Source organism: Macrobrachium nipponense, chromosome 39, assembly GCF_015104395.2.
Source record: "Macrobrachium nipponense isolate FS-2020 chromosome 39, ASM1510439v2, whole genome shotgun sequence".
Lineage (NCBI taxonomy): Eukaryota > Metazoa > Arthropoda > Malacostraca > Decapoda > Palaemonidae > Macrobrachium > Macrobrachium nipponense.
Window position 1 is genome coordinate 29,959,655 of NC_061099.1, and position 21,815 is coordinate 29,981,469.

Sequence of the window (21,815 nt, forward strand, 5' to 3'; positions counted from 1 at the left end):
AATTATGCAAGAATTCAAGTCCAAAATGGTTTCTTTAGACAATGTCGAAAAATGAACGTAGAAGGAAAAAAAATACCTTTTTCACGCCTCTGGGAAGAAGTAAACTTTCTGAGAGAGAGAGAGAGAGAGAGAGAGAGAGAGAGAGAGAGAGAGAGAGAGAGAGAGAGAGAGAGAGAGAGAGAGAGAGAGAGAGAGAGAGAGACTTTCTGAAAAACTTCAGTCAACATATAATACCACAACGGAGAAAATATATTACGTTATGAGAAATATTAAAATTACTATAACGAGAGAGAGAGAGAGAGAGAGAGAGAGAGAGAGAGAGAGAGAGAGAGAGAGAGAGAGAGAGAGAATGCTCTATGAAATGAAGCTAAACCTTCTTTAAAATGATTTTTTTGAATGATTTCTACATAATTTAGGTTGGGCCTTCCTGTCATGAGGGACACTGAACACTTTCTACTCTAAATCTCTCTCTCTCTCTCTCTCTCTCTCTCTGCACGCTAGATACGACCCCCCACAACAGTCATCTTACAACAAGGCACCTAATTCACTACGTAGGTACTTGGGGGACTAACCCCCCTGCGGAGAAGTTGCCCCTAAAGCCAGGGATGTGTCTGACCTACCAACTAGGAGCGGGAAACAGATTCAAAGCTTAACAGGACAATCCCGGAATTTCTCATCTGCCGTGTTAATTGGAGTTGTTCATCTGATCTGAACAGTTTAGTCGTTTAGTCAGTCATCAGGAAGGACACAGCTCTGCGCTGGGAATAATCCCAGCTAATAATGTTCGCAAAATAACATTGAATCATTATTATTGAGGTGACTAATGCGTCGGCACATGTTAATGAGTCAAATATTCTGCGCCGACGTTCATCATGAAGAATGTACTTATTTGACACCCGCGTAATAAATTTCAGGTTCCGTTGACGTTCATTAGCATAGAAATGACTACTTATGCCAGGAGAGAGAGAGAGAGAGAGAGAGAGAGAGAGAGAGAGAGAGAGAGAGAGAGAGAGAGAGAGAGAATTTCCTGAAAAACTTCAGTCAACATACAATACCAAAAGGGAGAAAAAATATTGTGAGAAATATTAACATTACTATAACGAGAGAGAGAGAGAGAGAGAGAGAGAGAGAGAGAGAGAGAGAGAGAGAGAGAGAGAGAGAGAGAGAACGCTCAATGAAATGAAGCTATAACGATTTTTTTTTCAATGATTTATACCTAAATTAGGTTGGGTCTTCCTGTAAACCTCTGTTTCTCTTCAGCCTGTCTGTAGATAACTGTGTATGTCTCGATACGTACACAGTGAAAGTCTGAATAAATTTTTAATGTCAAGGTCCAGGATCGATCGATTAATCATATTATCAAACATAAAAGGCTACTATAACACGAAGCCACCTTAATTCTTTTCCATAAACCATTATAATAACGAATTCCAATTTCCATTCGACTCGACAAAACTGGGCGAAATTTCTGCTTCCACCAAAAATCGTGGAATACCTGTTGCGTGTCGGTTCCGGAAGAACTGCTGAGCAGGAAGTTAACGGAAATGCATTTTTTCAGACACGTATGAAACCGGTCCTATATGGGGAGTGTGACTGAAGGGATGCTTTAAAGCTGTTTTTTTTTTCAATGTTTGAAAAATGCAAACAGTAGCTTTAATTCTAGGTAGAGACGATTTTCAAATATTCTTAGCAACCGTAATTTTACACACACACCCCACAACACACACACACACACACACACCCACACACATATATATATATATATATATATATATATATATATATATACATACATATATATATATATATATATATATATGTGTGTGTGTGTGTGTGTGTGTGTGTGTGTGTGTGTGTATGAACGCATAAACATGAAAACTCCACCCACAGACTATGTACACCTAACGTCACTTCCAAACGAGGAATGCATTTAACACCAAGCATGACCTCCTTGAAGATACCACTTGCTTAAGAGACAGGTGTCAACACCTTCGGTTATCAATGACATGCATCGATAGGTCACGCCCAACTGTGGTGAAAACATGTCGTCTACATGTCGTCAACACATTCTGAACTCTTGGAAATGACCACAGTGAACGATAGGCTATGCTTCTCACCGAATGGTAATGAGAAAATGGTAGGCTTGGTGGATGTGAGAATATGTTCATGGGACAGAGAGAGAGAGAGAGAGAGAGAGAGAGAGAGAGAGAGGAGAGAGAGAGAGAGAGAGAGAGGTGGGCAAGTTACTTGAAATGATAGATATAAAGCGAATATATATATATATAGATATATATATATATATATATATATATATATATATATATATATCTATATAATTATTGTTATTATTATTATGATTATTATTCTATTGAATAAAATGGTAGAATTCAGCGAATTGATCTTATATATTATCTTTTCTATTTTTCTTATTACTCGCCTTTTCTGGCTCAGCGATACTTCTTAATAATTGGCAATAATTGGGAATAATGCTGAAAGTGGTATTTTATTTAGAAGAGGATTCATTAGTCAAAAACTGGTATTATTATTATTATTATTATTATTATTATTATTATTATTATTATTATTCAGAAGACGAACCCTATTCATATGGAACAAGCCCATAGAACGCCAGCAAGGGGTAAGAGGAAGGAAGATGGGAGGGAAAACTTAAGGAAAGTGGTGGACGGGAGGAAACTGCGAAAAAGCACAGAACAACATCATCTCCGTCGAGGAAATTCAAAACTGGGAATCCTACAGCCAGGGCGAGAAGTAGGACAAAAGGATTATACTGAGAGTCCTACGGCATGGAGACAAGTAGGACAAAAGGATTATAATCTTCCAAAGGGCACAAGGACGATGGCTAAGCTTTTTTTCCCTCTAGGAACCAGAGGATAATAATAATAATAATAATAATAATAATAATAATAATAATAATAATAATAATAATAATAATAATAATCAAAAGCGACAGTAGTGTTAAACAAAATATATTATTGTATAATAATATAGGACTGAAGAGGGATACGGAGCAGTATCCGAAAGTCTCTCCTTGTATTTTTTAGCATTGTACAATAATATATTTTAACACTACTGTGGCTTTTGATTGTCAATATTATAGCCTCGTTACGGAGGTTCCTTAGTTCGATAATATAATAATATAATAATAATAATAATAATGAATAATAATAATAATAATAATAATAATAATATAAATGTAGTCATTAACTGTAAAATATTAAGCTTTTCTTCAAGCATCGTCGAATTGAAGAAAAAATATTATTTTTTGCATTATTATTATTATTATTATTATTATTATTATTATTATTATTATATTATTATTATTATTATTATTATTATTATTCCTTATTATTATTAGTTATTATTATTATTAAAATTAATGGCTACTTCAGTAGCGTTACGCTTGTAGAGACTTCTCTACTTTTCGAATACTTTTGATAAAGTATGCTTGAGAGAAGGTCTGCTTCCTAAGTATATTATTATTATTATTATTATTATTATTATTATTATTATTATTATTATTATTATTATTATTATTATTATTATTATTATTATTATTATTATCCAGAAGATGGAACCTATTCATATGGAAGAAGCCCACCAAAGGGGCCACTGGCTTGAAATTCAAGCTTCCAAAGAATATTATGGTGTTCATTAAGAAGAAGTAAGAGGAAATACAGGAATAAGAGATATCACTTATCTAAACAAAAAATTAATAAATTAAAAATTAGATAAGAATATATTAAAATGCAAGACTTCTTCTGGGAGGCTGTTTCACATTGCTACTGCTCCTTTCTACAAGGCCTGGTGTCTACCTGCTCACTGCATAAATAAAGCACCAACCAGGTTAATGACAATTTTCTTCTCAGTTAAGATAGAACGAACTTTGTATTCAAGGCTGATCTCTCACGAATACCTTGTGACTCCACTGACGTGAATTCGCCACTTTTGAATGTTAAAAGTCACAGTACCAAAATATCTTCAAAAGAAACTCGGCCAAATAAGGATGGAGGAAAGTGTACTTTAAAGAGATTACATGACCATTTACTCCCGCCAATGGCACAGGTCGTAAAGCTAAAACTGGACACGTGTACAAAGAGAGAAACTAGGATATATAAAAAGGTAAAGAGTAGGTAGGTAGATTCGTCTGATGGACTCTGATCTCAAGGGCCAAAATCCTCCGTGTTGATTTTGGTAATTGCATGGTACGCTCTCAGAAGGCAAATGGAAATATTTAAGGAGAGTCGTGTACAAATACATCAAGAGGCTCGGGGAGTGGCCAGATGCATCGTTGGACATCGACCGTCACGCTTGATAATGCAGCAAGCAACTCGGACACGTCAACCTTGTTATTAGCGGATATTCGTCGTCCATCGGGGTCAAATTGTGGTTTATTTTTTCCGCTGCGCTCGTTTCTTAAAATAGACTCTCAAATAAGGTGGGAGGGCACTATGGTTACTTTGATTCAGAAGAAAATAGGATGACTTATAATTGCTGAAGGCCATTTTATTTCGTGCTATTAAATCAGAAATGAGCATTTATTTCGTCCCATTCAAACTTAAATGAGCATTTATTTCATGCCATTCAAACAGAAATGAGCACAAAACACAGCCATAGAATTCTTACGTTAAGATTAGATCGTAAAAAAACAATTACAAGACCAGATGTTTTAAAAAAGTGCTAATCCACCACTAAAATATGCTCACAATATGCATTCAATCTAATCATATTATATCGTCGTAATCAGAAAGGATAACTGCCATGCTACGCCAGCCAAAAAAAAAAAAAAAATAAAAAAGGCAGATTGAGGCCTAGTGAAACTCAAATTCTTTTCAGAAGTTCTTCCAAAAATATATATTCCTTATTTATATCTATTGTTTATTAGTTTCTATACAATAAAAATGATTCTCTCTCTCGGGATGACTGGAAGAAGAAAGAACTAGAAAGTCCTGGGTGACTGGAATGAAACAAGTCCTGGAAAGGTTGGGACCTCAGTTTCTGGAAAGGTAGGGACCTTAGGTTCTGGAAAGGTAGGGACCTCAGATCCTGGAAAGGTAGTGACATCAAGTTCTGGAAAGGTTGGGACCTTATGTCCTGGAAAGTTAGGGACCTCAGGTTCTGGAAAGGTAGGGACCTCAGGTTCTGGAAAGGTAAGGACCTCAGGTTCTTGAAAGGTAGTGACATCAAGTTCTGGAAAGGTAGGGACCTCAGGTTCTGAAAAGGTAGGGACCTCAGGTCCTGGAAAGGTAGAGGCCTCATATCCAGAAAGCGTTAGAGTGTGCAAATATAAGTCAATGGTGCAATATCTGTAGGCATATGTAGCTGTAAATTCTGTGGATTGATCCATGATTCAGATTCAACAGAAATAACTGTTTTTTTTATCGCAGCAACCCCTGTTAAGGAAATGGACTTAATTTCAATATCAGACACATATTTGGTAGGTGTGTTGCATCTGGAAGTCACACCGAAGCTTCCGCCCGTTTTGCAAAAGACCCTCTTCATTTTGAAATGCACTTTGCAATAAACTAAAGCAACAGGCCATCAAAATATATGTCTATGATTAATCGCGAATTTTTCCCCATAATAACAGTATTCATGACATTGACACTGCATCCTAAACAACCCAACATTCTCGGCCATTAGGGTACAAAGAGAGAGCGGAGATAACAAAATGGGACGTTGATGGGCTAATTTTCTTGGACGATCAAGAATCTTAAAAGGAAATCATCGCCCATTCCCTCATATTATCACTACTCAGTTAGCTAATATACCTACAAGTCACCTGCCTGGAATTTCAAATTCAAAAGCATTATGAAAAGCTTTTCCGAGAGCTCCTATAATGTCCTAATGCCCTCTATCGAATCCTAATTTTGTTAGAAGACGTCTTTGATAATCTTCCATAATAATGGCCTTCCTCGTGGACCTGACAGAACGATTTTTAATGGGATTTAGAGAGGCGCCCCCAACCCCCCTCCAACTCCCTCCCCGCCCTCCCTGTTCCATGGGAAGTCAAAAGTCTGAGGAATATCTATGGACTTGTTGCTTGAAAAACTAAAGCTGTTTTTAGTCTCTGTGCTGAAAGACAGCCGTTAATTTTTCTATGGGGCCAATTCAGTGTTTTAATACTCTTGTCTTATTCAGATTCTTACTACTAGCAAATTAAGGGGGGAAGGTGGACGGGGTAGGATGAAACACCATTATAAACCATCTTAGAGGTCCCCACTATAACCCTGCCAAGTTTCATGCCCAATGGACGAGCCGTTTGGCTGTGATTAAATGACAAGACGGATGGACAGACATGACGCCAATTAATAGTAAGATTGTGTTGATTTTCGATTATCAACAAAGGATTCTACGGATGGCTTCAGTATATCCTCTCTCTCTCTCTCTCTCTCTCTCTCTCTCTCTCTCTCTCTCTCTCTCTCTCTCTCTCACATACACACACAAGGAACGGTTAATTATACAAGCACAAAATTCAGTCGAATTAAGAGCAAAGTTTAGATTCAATTTCAGACTAAAACTGCTTACGAGTGGCAAAAAGAACGCAGCCTTACATTAATTCTTACTGGAAGGATTTACATCTTAAAGACAGTGCAACAGAAACCATTTTCATTCCCTCGAAAAAAAAAGTTACTTAAAATAGCGACGTAAATCGATATGATAGTCGATGACAATGGTTGGTATTATCGGAGTCTACAATCCTGGAGTGACCCAATTCGTGAGACATCACCCTTTATGACCCTTAAGACGATACGAAAGAAGAAGAAGAAGACACAGAAGAAGGGACACGTTGGGGTAGACAAGAATTGGCATATCGATTTCGGTCCGAATTTCAAGGTCACACAACCCGACAAAGGATGTTGCCACAATAATCTATTCTTATTTGTCTTTTTTATCCTGAGGATGTTGTGCAATAAAAACCTCAGTAGTTCAAGCGAAGATGCAATGGGTTACTACCCTAAAATAAGTCACCTTGTACCAATACCTATTACCTTTGGGAATCTCTTTCAAATGAACACTATATAATTTGGAACTTGACTCTGAAGTCAATGTACCCTGTGGGCTTGTTCTACTTCTGAATAATGTAATATTATATATATATATATATATATATATATATATATATTATATATATAATATATATATATATAAGCGAATACCACGGGAAATGATAGTCAGGAATCCAAGCGCTTTCGTCTTTATTCAGACATCGTCAAGGAGCTACTAAAGTACAATCGGAGAGAAGGAGGCCTCAGGTACAAACAAGATCAGGAATACCAGATGGTTAATTATCAAAAGGGTAAAAATTAAAAGGGATAATCCAGGATTATCGGATATCACACGGTCACAAACTTAAACATGGACTTCATGATTAATTTATCTGACAAACCAGTGGATAGTGCTACGACAGCGGCTTTGGGATATGAGTTAAGCTTTGGTGTATTTAATGGTAACCTGGACTGTGTCGACATCTCAAAATCCTTTTGTTATTTAGAAAAATTGAATCAAAACCTATGCCCTGATGATATCAATATTTGTAAAGGTATTGTGTATGGTGCTATGAGTAAACCTTCTTCCCCCTAATGTACCCGTGAGATTTCTCCAGGCTTTTAAGAAAATTAAAGAAGACGAAACAGTGAAGGTGACAAAAGCAGATAAATCTAATGCAGTGGTAATTATGAATAAAAGTGACTATATAAGTAAAATAATGACATTGCTAAATGACACTGATACTTATACGAAACTGAGGTCTGACCCTAACAGACAGGTTAACCAGAACTCCCATTTTAATAAACAAATGAAATCCATTTGAAGGGCTTGGACCATTTAATTAAACAGTTTACACCGCAATGCGCCTCCCTACCTTACATGTATGGTTTAGTCAAGACATAAAATCAATAACCTATCAGACCAATCATTAGTTCAGTGGGCTCAGTTTCGTATAATTTATCTAAATGGCTTGTAAAAATTCTTACTCCTTTGGTAGGAAATATTTCTAACACGAATGTTAAAAACAATGTTGATTTTATAAACAAATTGAATAGTTTAAAATTTGAATTATGATTTAATATGGTTAGTTTTGATGTTGTCTCTTTATTTACAAAAGTGCCTGTAGATGACTTACTTGAATATTTGGAAGAGGAATTAGAGCGTCATGACATTCCCTTAAGTGTTAGAAATCTCATTAGTCTCATAAGGTTATGTATCAAAGATGAAAATTTTGAAAATTTTGTTTCAATGGGGAATTTTTTGTACAAAAGTTTGGCATGGCTATGGGTAATCCCTTATCTCCTGTCCTTAGCAAATATTTACATGGAATTTTTTTGAGACAAAACTCTTACCAAGAATTTTGCCCCAAAAAGTTATTTGGTTTAGATACGTGGATGATATCTTCGTATTTGGCAGTTCACGAAAACCTCCAGGAATTCCTTAATAATCTCAATAATTTAGTCCCTTCTATAAAATTTACTGTAGAGGAAGAAAGAAATTGTAATTTGAATTTTCTTGATGTAACTGTCCATAGAAATGATAGAAATTTCACCTTTTCAGTCTTTCGAAAATCAACTAATATTGCCTCTTTTGTTCATTACTACTCCAATCACCATCAAAATGTTAAATTCTCTGTTTTTTCTGGGATGTTCCTAAGGGCTTTACGTGTCTGTAGCCGCAGTTTATTGACGCTGAAATTAAAACTATTTATGATATTGCATTGAAACTTAAATACCCAAGGACTTTGTAGATGTAGGCATGGAAAAGAGCTAGAAAAACATTTTATTCAACTAATGACAAACTTGAATTTAGTAAGCATAACATTCTAAAAAAATTACCTTATGATGAAAGGTTTTTAGATATTCTAGAATTTTAAAGCTTTTAACATAAATGTTGTTTTCAGTAATATTAATGTCAAGAGTTTAGTAATAAAAAATTCTCCTAAGATCTTCCAGGCTGCATATATGAAATTGCCTTGCAAAAAGTGTGATAAAATCTATTTCGGACAGACTGGCAAATCTCTTTCAAAGCGTCTTAAGCAACATCAATATTCTGTGAGAACTGGGCAAATATCGAATGCATTATTTGTACATATGAGAGATTTAGACCATCCTATTAACTGGAGTTAAGCAAGAGCATTAGTCCCATGTAATGACACAGTTAAAAGAAATATCATTGAATCTTGTTTTATCAAGTCAAATAATAGAAATGTTCTAAATTTAAGTCTTGGTTTTTATTTAAACTTGGATGCTTTCAAATGAAAAAAAGTTGTAGATAAAATATAAGCAAACAAAATTAATATATTTCAGTTTTTTGTAACATGTTTTGGACTGTAAAGATACTTTGTAATTTCGGTTAGGGTCAGAAATCTGTTTAAGTTTGTGACCGTGTGATATCCGATAATCCTGGATTATCCCTTTTAATTTTTACCCTTTTGATAATTAACCATCTGGTATTCCTGATCTTGTTTGTACTGAGGCCTTCCTCTCCGATTGTACTTTAGTAGCTCCTTGACGATGTCTGAATAAAGACCGAAAGCGCTTGGGATTCCTGACTAATCATTTCCCGTGGTATTCGCCTTATTTATGAAGTCACGTGCATCTACTGTGATTTTTTTTTTTTTAAGCATATATATATATATATATATATATATATATATATATATATTATATATATCTAAATATATATATATATATATATATATATATATATATATATTATATATATATATATATGCCACAATTTACAAATGAATACGCTATCTGTTGAATATGTGGACAATCACGTTCAAATACGGATCTGGAAATAGCGCGACGAGATGACCAATTCTAACTCCGTGTACTAAGGAGCGAGACGCAAAGCATATGCAGAAATTTCATAATAAAACTTGTTACTTTATTGATGTTCAATGACATTACATCTATCTCAAATGAACGTTGATATACTTGAACGTCATCATCAGTTAAAAATGGCGCTGTTCTCTTATTCAATAGCTAATTCTTTTCTAGTCAGGTGTGGTGTTCCGTTTGCTGAATCATGACATCATCATCATCTCTCTCTCTCTCTCTCTCTCTCTCTCTCTCTCTCTCTCTCTCTCTCTATCTGGTAATTTCATTTTAATTTTTCATAACATTTTCCCTCCCTTTTGGTATTATATGTTGACTGAAGATTTTCAGAAAATTCTCTCTCTCTCTCTCTCTCTCTCTCTCTCTCTCTCTCTCTCTCTCTCGTTTTCCCTGTGTTTACGTCGTCTTATTATAGCTCTGAATCACTATGTTATGTATTTCGTGATTATTATATCTCCCAATTTCCAACCGCCCACGCGTCGCGTCCCTTTGTTCCATCTCTCATAATTCCTAAATAAAGTTCCTTCGTTACCTCTTTATATAGCCCATCCCCTTCCTCCTCCCCCCCCTCCTCCCTAGCCGTCTACTACTACATCCTGCCCATCAAGTAATTCGTCTATAGAAACTCGTGGGCAGATGTTGTCATCTGCGTCAGATTCTTTCAGCTGGAGACGTCACCTTGTCAAAAACCTTCAACCACCATAATGGTCTCGATTCGGAATGGACAAGTGAATTCTCCTATGCGTCAGCCGTCAGGGTTTACCGGGTGGTACCTGAATGAATGAGGATAATTGCCATACGAATGAATGGAAGAGATTCCTAGATGACTGGCCTAAAACAATGCGCTTTTCAAATATTAACCGTTGGTGAGTGACCGGACGTCTTGGAGCCTGTCTGTGAAGTGATCTCCATTGATGGTCTTATGTCATTTTCCTATTCACATGAATGCTATCGTAGCCTATAAATGTTCCATTCAAATGTGTTGTGGTCTTCGTCACAAACTGTATTTATAGTTGGTGAACACGCTACAGGTCTATGTATTTAATAACGAGTACACACACACACACACACACACACACACACACACACACACACACACACACACACACACATATATATATATATATATATATATATATATATATATATATATATATAATATATTATTTCTTTAGCTTTTTTTTTTACTTGCTCCAAAATCCTGTACGAATCATCTTGCTTTTACAACAACCATATCCACAATCATTGCTCTATACTCTTGGTTTCCATTTCCTCTCATGACTTGACTGTTGTTTAAATTTACTAAGAACTTTCTGTTCTCGCGAGCACCTTTCAAAATCTTTGAATTGTGTCACAATATTTGACAGCGAGAGAATAATAATAAAAACGATAGGTTTGGACGAGGACTGGAGAGGTCAAAAGGACTGAAATAGAGTAAAAATAATGGAGAAACAAATTTACTTATGTGTGGGTACATATATTTAGAAATAAATCTCTACCTACAGATAGCTTTCGGGAACCTGTTCGATTCAGTCGAGATAGAAAATGGGAATCTAACAGAATCCCCAAAGCTCTCTGTAGGGATTAATTTTTTTAACATATGCACCCATACATAATTGTCGATTTGTTTCTCCATTTCAAGACTCACGTTACTATGAGTATTTTTCAACACTTATAATGAAACAAAAATCTACAAAACTCACATCCTTCAACGCAACCGAATTCGCACAAACCAAATTCCTCTCCAGGAAAAGCGAAACGAATATTGAGGTGTGTGCGCCAACGACAGCTATTTTGAAGCGAGCGAACATACGTGTAAAATTGTAAATAAATATCCGGAGGATTCTTAGGCGAGTCTGCTAAAGTTAACATGGCGTTACGACAGCATTTCTTTTTCCTCTTACTTCTCTTGCAGCACTTTATATTATTTTTTTTTAAAGAACGATCGAGTTAAGGTTACGTATATTTCGTGGTTGTATATCTAAATCTTATGAAGTTTGAGCCTTCATCAACTATAATACGTCTTATGCTATTTTCTCTCTAACTACTTGTTCACACACACACACACATACATACATCTATATTAATATATATATATATATATATATATATATATATATATATATACATACCTATGTATATGCATGTATGTGCAAGAAGTTTAAAACTTGATCAGCACTGAAGTATTGTCAATCGAAATATATGGTTATGTCTTATCAACAGAATCTTTATGCGTCTTTTAAAGTTTATACATATGTATAATATATATACGTACATACACACGTATATATACATATATAAATGAATGCTTCGTTAATAACAGGTTTTTGGTTCCTCAACTTTATGATACTGATATTGTTGAAATTTCTACAGATGCGAAGAGAGAGAGAGAGAGAGAGGAGAGAGAGAGAGGAGAGAGAGAGAGAGAGAGAGAGAGAGAGAGAGAGAGAGAGAGGACGACAAACATCCTTAATCTCAATGAGCTTTAACTTGCACCCATAAACCAACTAACAGCTGTCACATATGAATCCTAAACCGTAGCCTCCTGTTTATAGAAGCGACCCTCTCCAGTTCAACTCTCATCAGGAAGAAGGCCTTTGCAAAAAGGGCTAAATGGAATCATTTCCCGGAATGGATAAACTAAAAGTTGATTCAAAATGTACCAACAACCTAAACACTACCATGTATTTAAGCTGAGAACTCTTGGAAAAATTTGAAAAATATAGAAAAAAGAATCGGACTAAATATAAGATAAAAACCACTGAGGCTAGAGGGCTGCAATTTGGTGTGTTTGGTGATTGGAGGGTGGATGATCAACAAACGGATTTGTAGCACTATAGCCTCGGTAGTTTTAAAGATATGAGGGCGGATAGAAAAGTGCGGACGGACAGACAAAGCCGTCACGATAGTTTTCTTAAAAAAAAAAAAAAAAAAAAAAATAAAAAAAAAAAAATCTCATTTCTTTACAACCTTGGAAGCACCTAAATTTGACGGGTTCAAGAAAGGTAGCCCCAGGCCAACCCCCCCCCGGCAGGTTAAAGGACTCGCCATCGATATTTTTGAAGACGACTGATGCCTGCATCTAAACACATCATGTTGGATGTAAAAGTTTGGTTGACAAGCGAGAAACACTTTCTGGCTCATCAGGATTTGGCTTAAGAGTGCTACCGGACCACCTAATTTTTGGAATTTCTATTTCTAGTTTATCTTTCTATACATAATTTATGAGTCAATTAGGTCACACACACACACACACACAGACAGAGAGAGAGAGAGAGAGAGAGAGAGAGAGAGAGAGAGAGAGAGAGAGAGAGAGAGAAATACTCTAATAACTATAGTAAATTTATGTGTCAATTAGGTCACAGACAGAGAGAGAGGCATTCTAATAACTAGAATAAAAAGTAATATTAAAAAACTTTATTACAGTAAAGAATCCAAACTTAACGAAGCATGCATTACATCATACTATCTCCATCAGAAATATGTTAACGTCACCAGTACGGTACAAGGAAGGCAAGAAAAACATCACATATTGCAAATATAATAAAGAACTAAATCTAAATCATATTTCACAAAGAATATAATTGAAAATCCCCAGAAGTTAGAAAAATATTACATAGTGCAAATATAATAAAAGGAACTAAATTTAAATCATATTTCACCAAGAATATAATTGAAAATCGCCAGAAGTTAGAAAAATATCACATAATGCAATTATAATAAAAAAAACTAAATTTAAATCATATTTCACCAAGAATAAAATTGAAAATACCCAGAAGTAAGAAAAATATCACATAATGCAAATATAATAAAAAAACTAAATTTAAATCATATTTCACCAAGAATAAAATTGAAAATCCCCAGAAGTAAAAAAAATATCATACTGCAAATATAATTAAAAAAAAACTAAATTTAAGTCATATTTCACTAAGAATATAAATGAAAATCCCCAGAAGTAACACAGAAACCACGACTCATTCTAAAGAACTATCTAAAGGTTCCAATGCCCATTTAAATCCACTAAAAGGTAGCTTGAGAGAGGAATCCCACTGCAAAAAGACACTGGCTAACAAGAGAAGTCTTGCGGCAGCTTCAAATCAGCAAAATGAAGATAAGAAAACTAAAGCTTAAGAGAGAATATTCACACACTAAAACTACCCACACGGCATTAAGTCAAACAGCTTTGCAATTTAAGAATATTGACATGGTGGGCACAGTTCTCCGTGTCGAAAATGAAGACAATGGTTGCAGGTCCACAATAATATAGCATTAAAGACCATATACTCACATGCTATATTATTGTGGACTTGCAACCAATAATGACATTACTGACACATACGTCTTATTCACTTACATTTTGTCAGTTAAAAAAAAAAAGGACTAGGAGGAACCGCTTGCGCAAATGCATTCATAAAACTGCACTCTGATAAAAAACAAGAAATTACAGTTGGGAGTGGGGCGTTATCCTTCGTCTCTCAGTAACTGCACGTTGGGAAAATTGCTATAGGTAGCTTCCAACAGAGTTCATCCTGTTGATTAACACCCGGGGTCTACGCGAATTCAATTCGTACAGAGACTCCGCTATTTCACGTTAGTATTCCGCTGAAGCGCTTTTTTTTTTTTTTACGAAGTTCTTCATTTGTTCACTATCATTCATTAAAGTCTGCGTGTGGGGAATACTTTTACCTGTTCGTAATGCGATGGAATGCAAAAAAAGAAATAAAATTGCAATGGAATACAAAAACGTTAGCATGGGTTATGTCTGTAAGTATGGAGGCAGTATATTTCTGTAAGTATGGAGGCGGCATATTTCTGTAAGTATGGAGGCAGTATATTTCTGTAAATATGGAGGCGGTATATTTTTGTAAGTGTGGAGGCGATATATTTATATAAATATGGAGGCGGTATATTTCTGTAAGTATGGTGGCAGTATATTTCCGTAAGTATGGCGGCAGTATATTTCTGTAAGTATGGAGGCTGTATATTTCTGTAAGTATGGAGGCTGTAAATTTCTGTAAGTATGGAGGCAATATATTTCCGTAAGTATGGCGGCAGTATATTTCTGTAAGTATGGAGGCTGTATATTTCTGTAAGTATGGAGGCAATATATTTCCGTAAGTATGGCGGCAGTATATTTCTGTAAGTACGGAGGCGGTATATTTATGTACATATGGAGGCTGTATATTTCTGTAAATATGGAGACGGTAAGTCTGTGCATACTGAAAAGTAATTGCATGTTTGACCACGCAAATATCATACGCAGCGAAAACTCGACTACAGTTGCAATAAATATACACACACAAGTATATTTGCATATATGAACGCATACACATGAATTAAATGGTCAATGACACTGATAATTCTGTTCCGGTAGGAATATATGTTGTTTTATTCTCATGCACACTATATCCACATTAGCCTATATATCCTATGAAATACAGAATATATACTCGTACATACATACATACACACACAAACATATATTCGGTACCATTGACCATTTATCGTCCATTCATTCTTCACCGACGACTCAGCAATGCAGAATTTGAATAACGAAACCGGCAAGGGTTAAAGTTCAATTCTTAATTTAGAGTGAATTAACTGTAGTTTTATCAACTTGTCCTGTTCCTGCTATAACTCAATCGTCCCGCACGCAGGTATCATACGAATGAGTATGCTTTCATTTAAACATTACAAACGACGCTTGCGAACTGCTAAAGTTAGCAAAGTGCGTGCTAAGCATAAAAATTTTTTCGATATTGTATTTAAACGTGGGTAGCGGTAACCGTAGAGTTTCTCAACGCAGCCGTTTGTAAAACTCATACCGGCAATGATGTTTGAATGTACAGGACTGACCTGATACGAGGAATATTACGAGAAATGTGAAAGAATTGATAAGTATATTAATATACAGAGATTTAAGAATGAAAATATCGTGTTAAAGTCTTTCATAAAAATAGATCAAAATTTCAAAATAACGGAATGAAAACCAGAGAATAAAACTGAATATCAATGATGGAAACTATACCAAAATCAAACCTAAAATTTGTGCTGTGAAACAGAATGCAAATTACCTGACATATTTGTTCATTTTAATTAGCGGGAAGGTTTAATAATTGATGTTGACATTTTTCATAAAAAGTGTAGAGACGGTTTCAAGGCTAAAATAAACACACGATAATTTAATTGGTAACTGGATAATATTGGAAATCGGTGGAAAATAAAATGAAATTGTTCAAATAGGTCAAAATACAGCAAACTTTCACAGCAACCTACGCAAAATGATGATGTGAGGAAAGGCCAAATACTAGAGCCAACTTCTAGTGTTTGAAGTTGCTCTCTGTCTCTCTTTCTGTCTCTCTCTCTCTCTCTCAATCTCTCTCTCTCTCAGTGTGGAAGAGTTTAAAAGAAAGCTAGACAAAATCATTAGGACACCGTGTCACATGCACAGTAAAACCTGCTCCTACAGATAAGTGAGCACACGATGTCTCCTCAGGTGGACTAACAAGTCTTTGAGACATCCTAACCCTTGTAACTCTCTCTCTCTCTCTCTCGTCTCTCACGTTTCTCTCTCTCTCGCTCTCTCTCTCTCTCTCTCTCTCTCTCTCTCTCTCTCTATCCTATATATATATATATATATATATATATATATATATATATATATATATATATATATATATATATAATCTACGTGAGATCCTCGACTCGGCCCAAGACCGGCCCGACCAATGGGAATTCAGGTCTAGGTCTTTACCGCTATAAATAATTCCACGCAGACTCTTGCTTCAATCCGACTACTGACTCAAGAAGATGACCTGCAAGGAGGAGGTCGAAACGTCACGTTAATACCAGCTATTCCAGCACCAACACCAGCTGTAAACCAAAGACTACCCCGGCCCGGAATTGACCTATACGACTACGGAATAATACCAGCACTGACTACGACCCCTGCTTGACCTGGACCTGAGATTTGCTGCTGTTAATACAAGTATACATAAATGACACCAGAATCCTGTTTGAATAAAGGATTACCTTCAGCATTTTATTAAAAGAATTTTTTTTACAATTTCTCAATATTGGCTAGATACTTAGAAACATCGATGAGCCAGAGAAGCGGATGATAAAAAAATAGCAAAAACTATAAATAAAATCAATTCACTTAATTCTGTTATTCTCTTTAATAGTATTATTACAATTGTTAATATAACTTATAAACTATGTGGAGTTACACAGCATATCATTCTTACCCTTTTCAGGACTAGGACATCTTTAAAGGTGGCGTTTCAAAATTGTGAAAGCATCGCAATCATGATTTTATCGAGAAACAACTCCACACTCCATTTCTAAGGAAATACTGAATGGACTGATTTTCAAGTTTTTTAACATAAATAAAGCCCGTAACTCGAAACCTTTCGGAGCGCCAGCCACTTCTATTTCTAAGCAAAAGGCGCAGGAACAAGTCGACCCACAAAACAAACTCAGCGCTTCTCAGATCTGCCTTCAAGATGTCTAGGTCCTTACATAGTTTCTCTGTCTCTACATTCCTTGCCGTTTAGGCCCTACGTACTTTATACATCTACAGTAGAATCTTCTTCTTTCCAGCTGATTCCCATTTTTATATGGGGTCGCCGTTTCAGATGAGCCGTTTCCATCTATTTCTATCATGCGCTTCTGCCTCATCAATTCCCTTCTCATGTAAGTCTCCTCTCACACAGTCCTTCCATCTCTTTCTTGGTCTCCCTTTTCTTCTTCTTCCTTGAACCTCCATCCCCATAGTATGTCTCCCAGCATGGTCCTCATCTCTCCTCAACAGGTGTCCATACCATCTCAGCCTCCCCTCCCGCACTTTCTTTGATACTTCCACCACCTTAGTCGACCCCCTTATGTAGTCGTTTCAGATCCTATCTACAGTAGAATCCACAGCAATCATCATGATTATAAAGACAAAATATATTTGTAAAAATATATAGAGTTCAATGCTTTAGTCCGCCCTTCTGTGAACTTTAGTGATCAAGTCCACAGAAGGATGGACGAAAGCTTTTTTAAGCTCTGTATATATCTGTATAAATACTTTTCGTCTTCGTAATCAAGATTATTACCGTGGATCTTACTGTAGATAACTGAGAAGCATGAGAGTGTGTGTGTGTTTTTTATGATTCAGGCAAGATGACATGTGATGTATGTATGTGCACACGCACCACGGGGGAAAAGAAACACCGGGTATAAATACTGACATCTTGAAGATGCCTTAGTGAACTAGAGTTGAAACTTGTCAGGGTATAATACCCAGTGTTTCATTTGCCCGGTGGTACACCTGCATATTTTATACGATGTATTTTCTGTCAGTTCCAGCTTCATACGAACTCGTTGGGACGTTAGTTAATGAAATTACAAACAAAATGTTAACTTCAGTTCAATCTAAAACAACTAAAACTTCGGCGTAATCGAGTTTTCTGTACAGCCGCTTCAGCGTGTAATCAAGGCCACCGAAAATAGATCTATCTTTCGACCCACGAAACTTTAACCACGCCCGGTGGTGACCTGGCCTTTATAGTTGCCAGACGCACGATTATGGCTAACTTTAACCTTGAATAAAATCAAAACTATTGAGGACAGATGACTGCAATGTGGTATGCTTGATGATTGGAGGGTGGATGGTCAACATAACAATTTGCCGCCCTCTAGACTCAGCAGTTTTTAAGATCTAAGGGCGGATAGACAAAAGGGCGGACGGACAGACAAAGCCGGCACAATAATTTTCTTTTACAGAAAACTAAAACATGAGTCAAAGAGATTAGAGTTAACAAAATTATACGCAGGCTGTTAGTTTGCACCAGAATAAAAATATACCTTGTAAAAATCAAAATAAATTTCAGTATAAACAGCTTCAGTGTTGCAAGGAACAGCAGCGAATTTTTAAGCCTTGGGAATAGCTAACTGGAACCTTTATAAGTTCATCTAGTGGTTCCAGGAAGGGACAAGGACTAGTTAGCCTTAGTGATAACTAACTGGAACCTCCAGAAGTTAATTTAGTAGTTCCAGGTGGGGAAAAATGAGAGAATATTTAGTCTCATCAACGTGTTAATAAAATCTTACTGTATTTTTTTTTTTTTTTGGCGGGGGGCGGGTGCTAAAATAATGAAAATATGATTCGTGCTCGAAATTCCAAATCAGATTCAAGAAAGCCTTTTTTTTTTTTTTTTTTTTTTTTTTATTTTTTTTTTTTTTTTTCAAAACATCTCGGCTTAGACGAAGACGACTTCGTCCTAGGCACACACACACACACAAATGCATTTCGACTGTCACTGAATAAACCTTGTTACGTCAGAAGTGATGGCTAGAATTTATCCTTCTACGAATCATCTTTCTAAGACGCAACTGCCAAGTCACGATCTGGAATACTATCCCATATCAGAGATGATGAATCTCACAAATACCGCAGACCCTGATACAGCATTATAATTAAACGAGTATATACGAATTACCACATGTATATGTGTACTGTATATTGTGCTTTTACCCACAATGCACGTTTCATAAATAGATGCGTACAAATTTACAGGTATACATAAGACGCACGCCGGTGAATCAAATTACATCTACCGACCCACGTCAAAAGAAGGAGTAACATTAACAGATAAATCACGCACGAATAATACGGAAAACGGAGTATAGTTGTGCGCATGTTAATTTTGAATCTTATATCATTACGGTTAAGCGTTGATAAAACTGATATTTTACACACAGATCCACAGTTGTATACGCAATCTATATTTCTAATTATACCAACATGAGTTCATGCATGTTGTCCAACATGCCTTCTCGTCTATAAAATGTCCTGTTATTGCACTTAAAAGATATTAGACTGTATATACAACTGCGGATCTTTTAACCATAAAAAAGGAATAATTTACGCAACTGTATATACAAATGTGGGTCTTTTAACCATAAAAAAAGGAAGAATTTATGCAACTGTATGTACAAATGTGGGTCTTTTAACCGTGACAAAAACAGGACTTTATGCAATTGTAGATCTTTTAACTGTAACAAAGAAAGCAGGACTTTATGCAACTATATATACAACTGTGGGTCTTTTAACTGTAACATTATGGCAGGACTTTGTGCAAATGTATATAAAACTGTGGGTCTTTTAACCATAAGAAAGGAAGACTTTATGTAACTGTATATACAACTGTGGGTCTTTTAACTGTAACAAAAAACAGGACTTTATGCAACTGTAGATTTTTTAACTGTAAAAAATAGCAGGACTTTACGCAACTGTATATACAACTATGGATCTTTTAACCGTAAGAAAAAAGCAGAACTTTAGGCAAATATATATAAAACTGTGGGTCTCTTAACCCTACAAAAAACAAAGAGAGAGAGAGAGAGAGAGAGAGAGAGAGAGAGAGAGACTTGGCGGTCTGTCTGTGCGCAACCAACGAGAAGACCTACCTGCCATCACTGGTGAGCAGACGAAGAGTAAGGGAACGACCAGCAGGAGGAAGCCGCACGTCTTCATGGAGTTCATAACTGCAGAGCTGCTCCTTGAGGTTTGGAGGGGGGAGGAGGAGGAGGAGGGATAGATGGACTTAGAGAGGGAGGGAGAGGGGAGGAGGTGGGGAGGTGGTTGGGTAGGCTACTACTGCCGCTGCTTCAATTACAGCAGTTGGTGGTTTGGGGGGGAGGGGGGAGGGGAGTTCGAACGATCGACTTCGCTTTTAATCTACTAATCTTACTGTGCTTGATTCTAATGGGTGGTACTGAAGGATGCGTTCAACAGGGGCGGGGGGAAGCGGACTGAAAACAGTTGCGGTTTTGACGAAAGAAAGATCTCGTTTAGAGCGCCTCGACAAATCTCACGAATGTGTCAATCAATGAATAACGGGTGATTGAATATCTCACACGAGAAGACTTCAAAGTTATAATATGTAACGAGTATGCCAGGCCTAACTCCAAAAGGGTATTGTGTGCGAGATGAGGAAATTTAATAATAATAATAATGATACTAAAATGAAATAAAAAAAAGCGTTCAGGTAGTCGAGGTGAGCGTTACTTTCTCTCGACTGTGAGAATACGCTCAAAGTGCGTTCCTGAGCGCAAGCGTGGAAGATGCTGTGGCCAGGAAGAGCTGTTTCGCCGAGGACAGCCCGCGTTATATTGTGGACAGGTGGCGAGGTGGGAGGGATTTTATGTGTAGAAGCTACTTCGGAAGGGGTGGGGAGGAGGAGGAGGAGGAGGAGGAGGAGGAGGAGGGGGCGGGGCATAGATCAAGTGTGGGTAGAACGTGGGAGGAGTCAATAGTTTGCATACGAGGAGGCAAAAACTTTTCGGTATCTTCGGATGAATTAAAAAATGCGCAGGTTAAAATCGAGAGAGAGAGAGAGAGAGAGAGAGAGAGAGAGAGAGAGAGAGAGAGAGAGAGAGAGAGAGAGAGAGCAAATTGTTTACCAAAAGCACCAGTGACGACAGCTTTCAAATACATAAATACACACATGCACGAATACACAATACTACAAGTGTCATCTTGAACACTGTGTACGTGTGGGTGTACACGTATAAGTGTTATGTATGAATGTACTATAGATATACTTTTACCATACACATTCTTCCTTCGGAAGAAAGTTAGGTTAGCCTGAAGGGAAGTAGAGAGGAAGAACGAAAAGAATTGGGGCATTCAAAAGTACAACTGAGAAACTTTCCTCCTGTTACACCTTTCAAACTCTCTTGCCCTCGATTTCTAGATTCTATTCCGTTCTTAAAAAATTAAAATGGTGCCTGAATGGGGTGCAAGAGACATAGGACTGACTAGCTAAATCATGGTAGGTTCCTGTATAATGGTTACCATCTCTCTCTCTCTCTCTCTCTCTCTCTCTCTCTCTCTGTGATTTACCAGTTGCAGGATGAGCGAAATGATTAATTAATTAGCTCATTGGTTATATATATATATATATATATAGT

At 36.5% G+C, this 21,815-nt stretch overlaps 1 protein-coding gene across 1 annotated transcript in view; it reads right to left on the minus strand.

Moving 5' to 3' along the window:
• Positions 1-20,999, minus strand: part of LOC135210546 (uncharacterized) — a 50,995-nt gene extending 29,996 nt beyond the window's left edge. Inside the window, exon 1 of the mRNA XM_064243411.1 lies at positions 20,310-20,999. Within this exon, the coding sequence (XP_064099481.1) occupies positions 20,310-20,385 (76 nt within the window). The 5' untranslated portion in view covers positions 20,386-20,999. The remainder of the gene's footprint in view (positions 1-20,309) is intronic.
• Between the last annotated feature and the right edge of the window lie 816 nt (positions 21,000-21,815).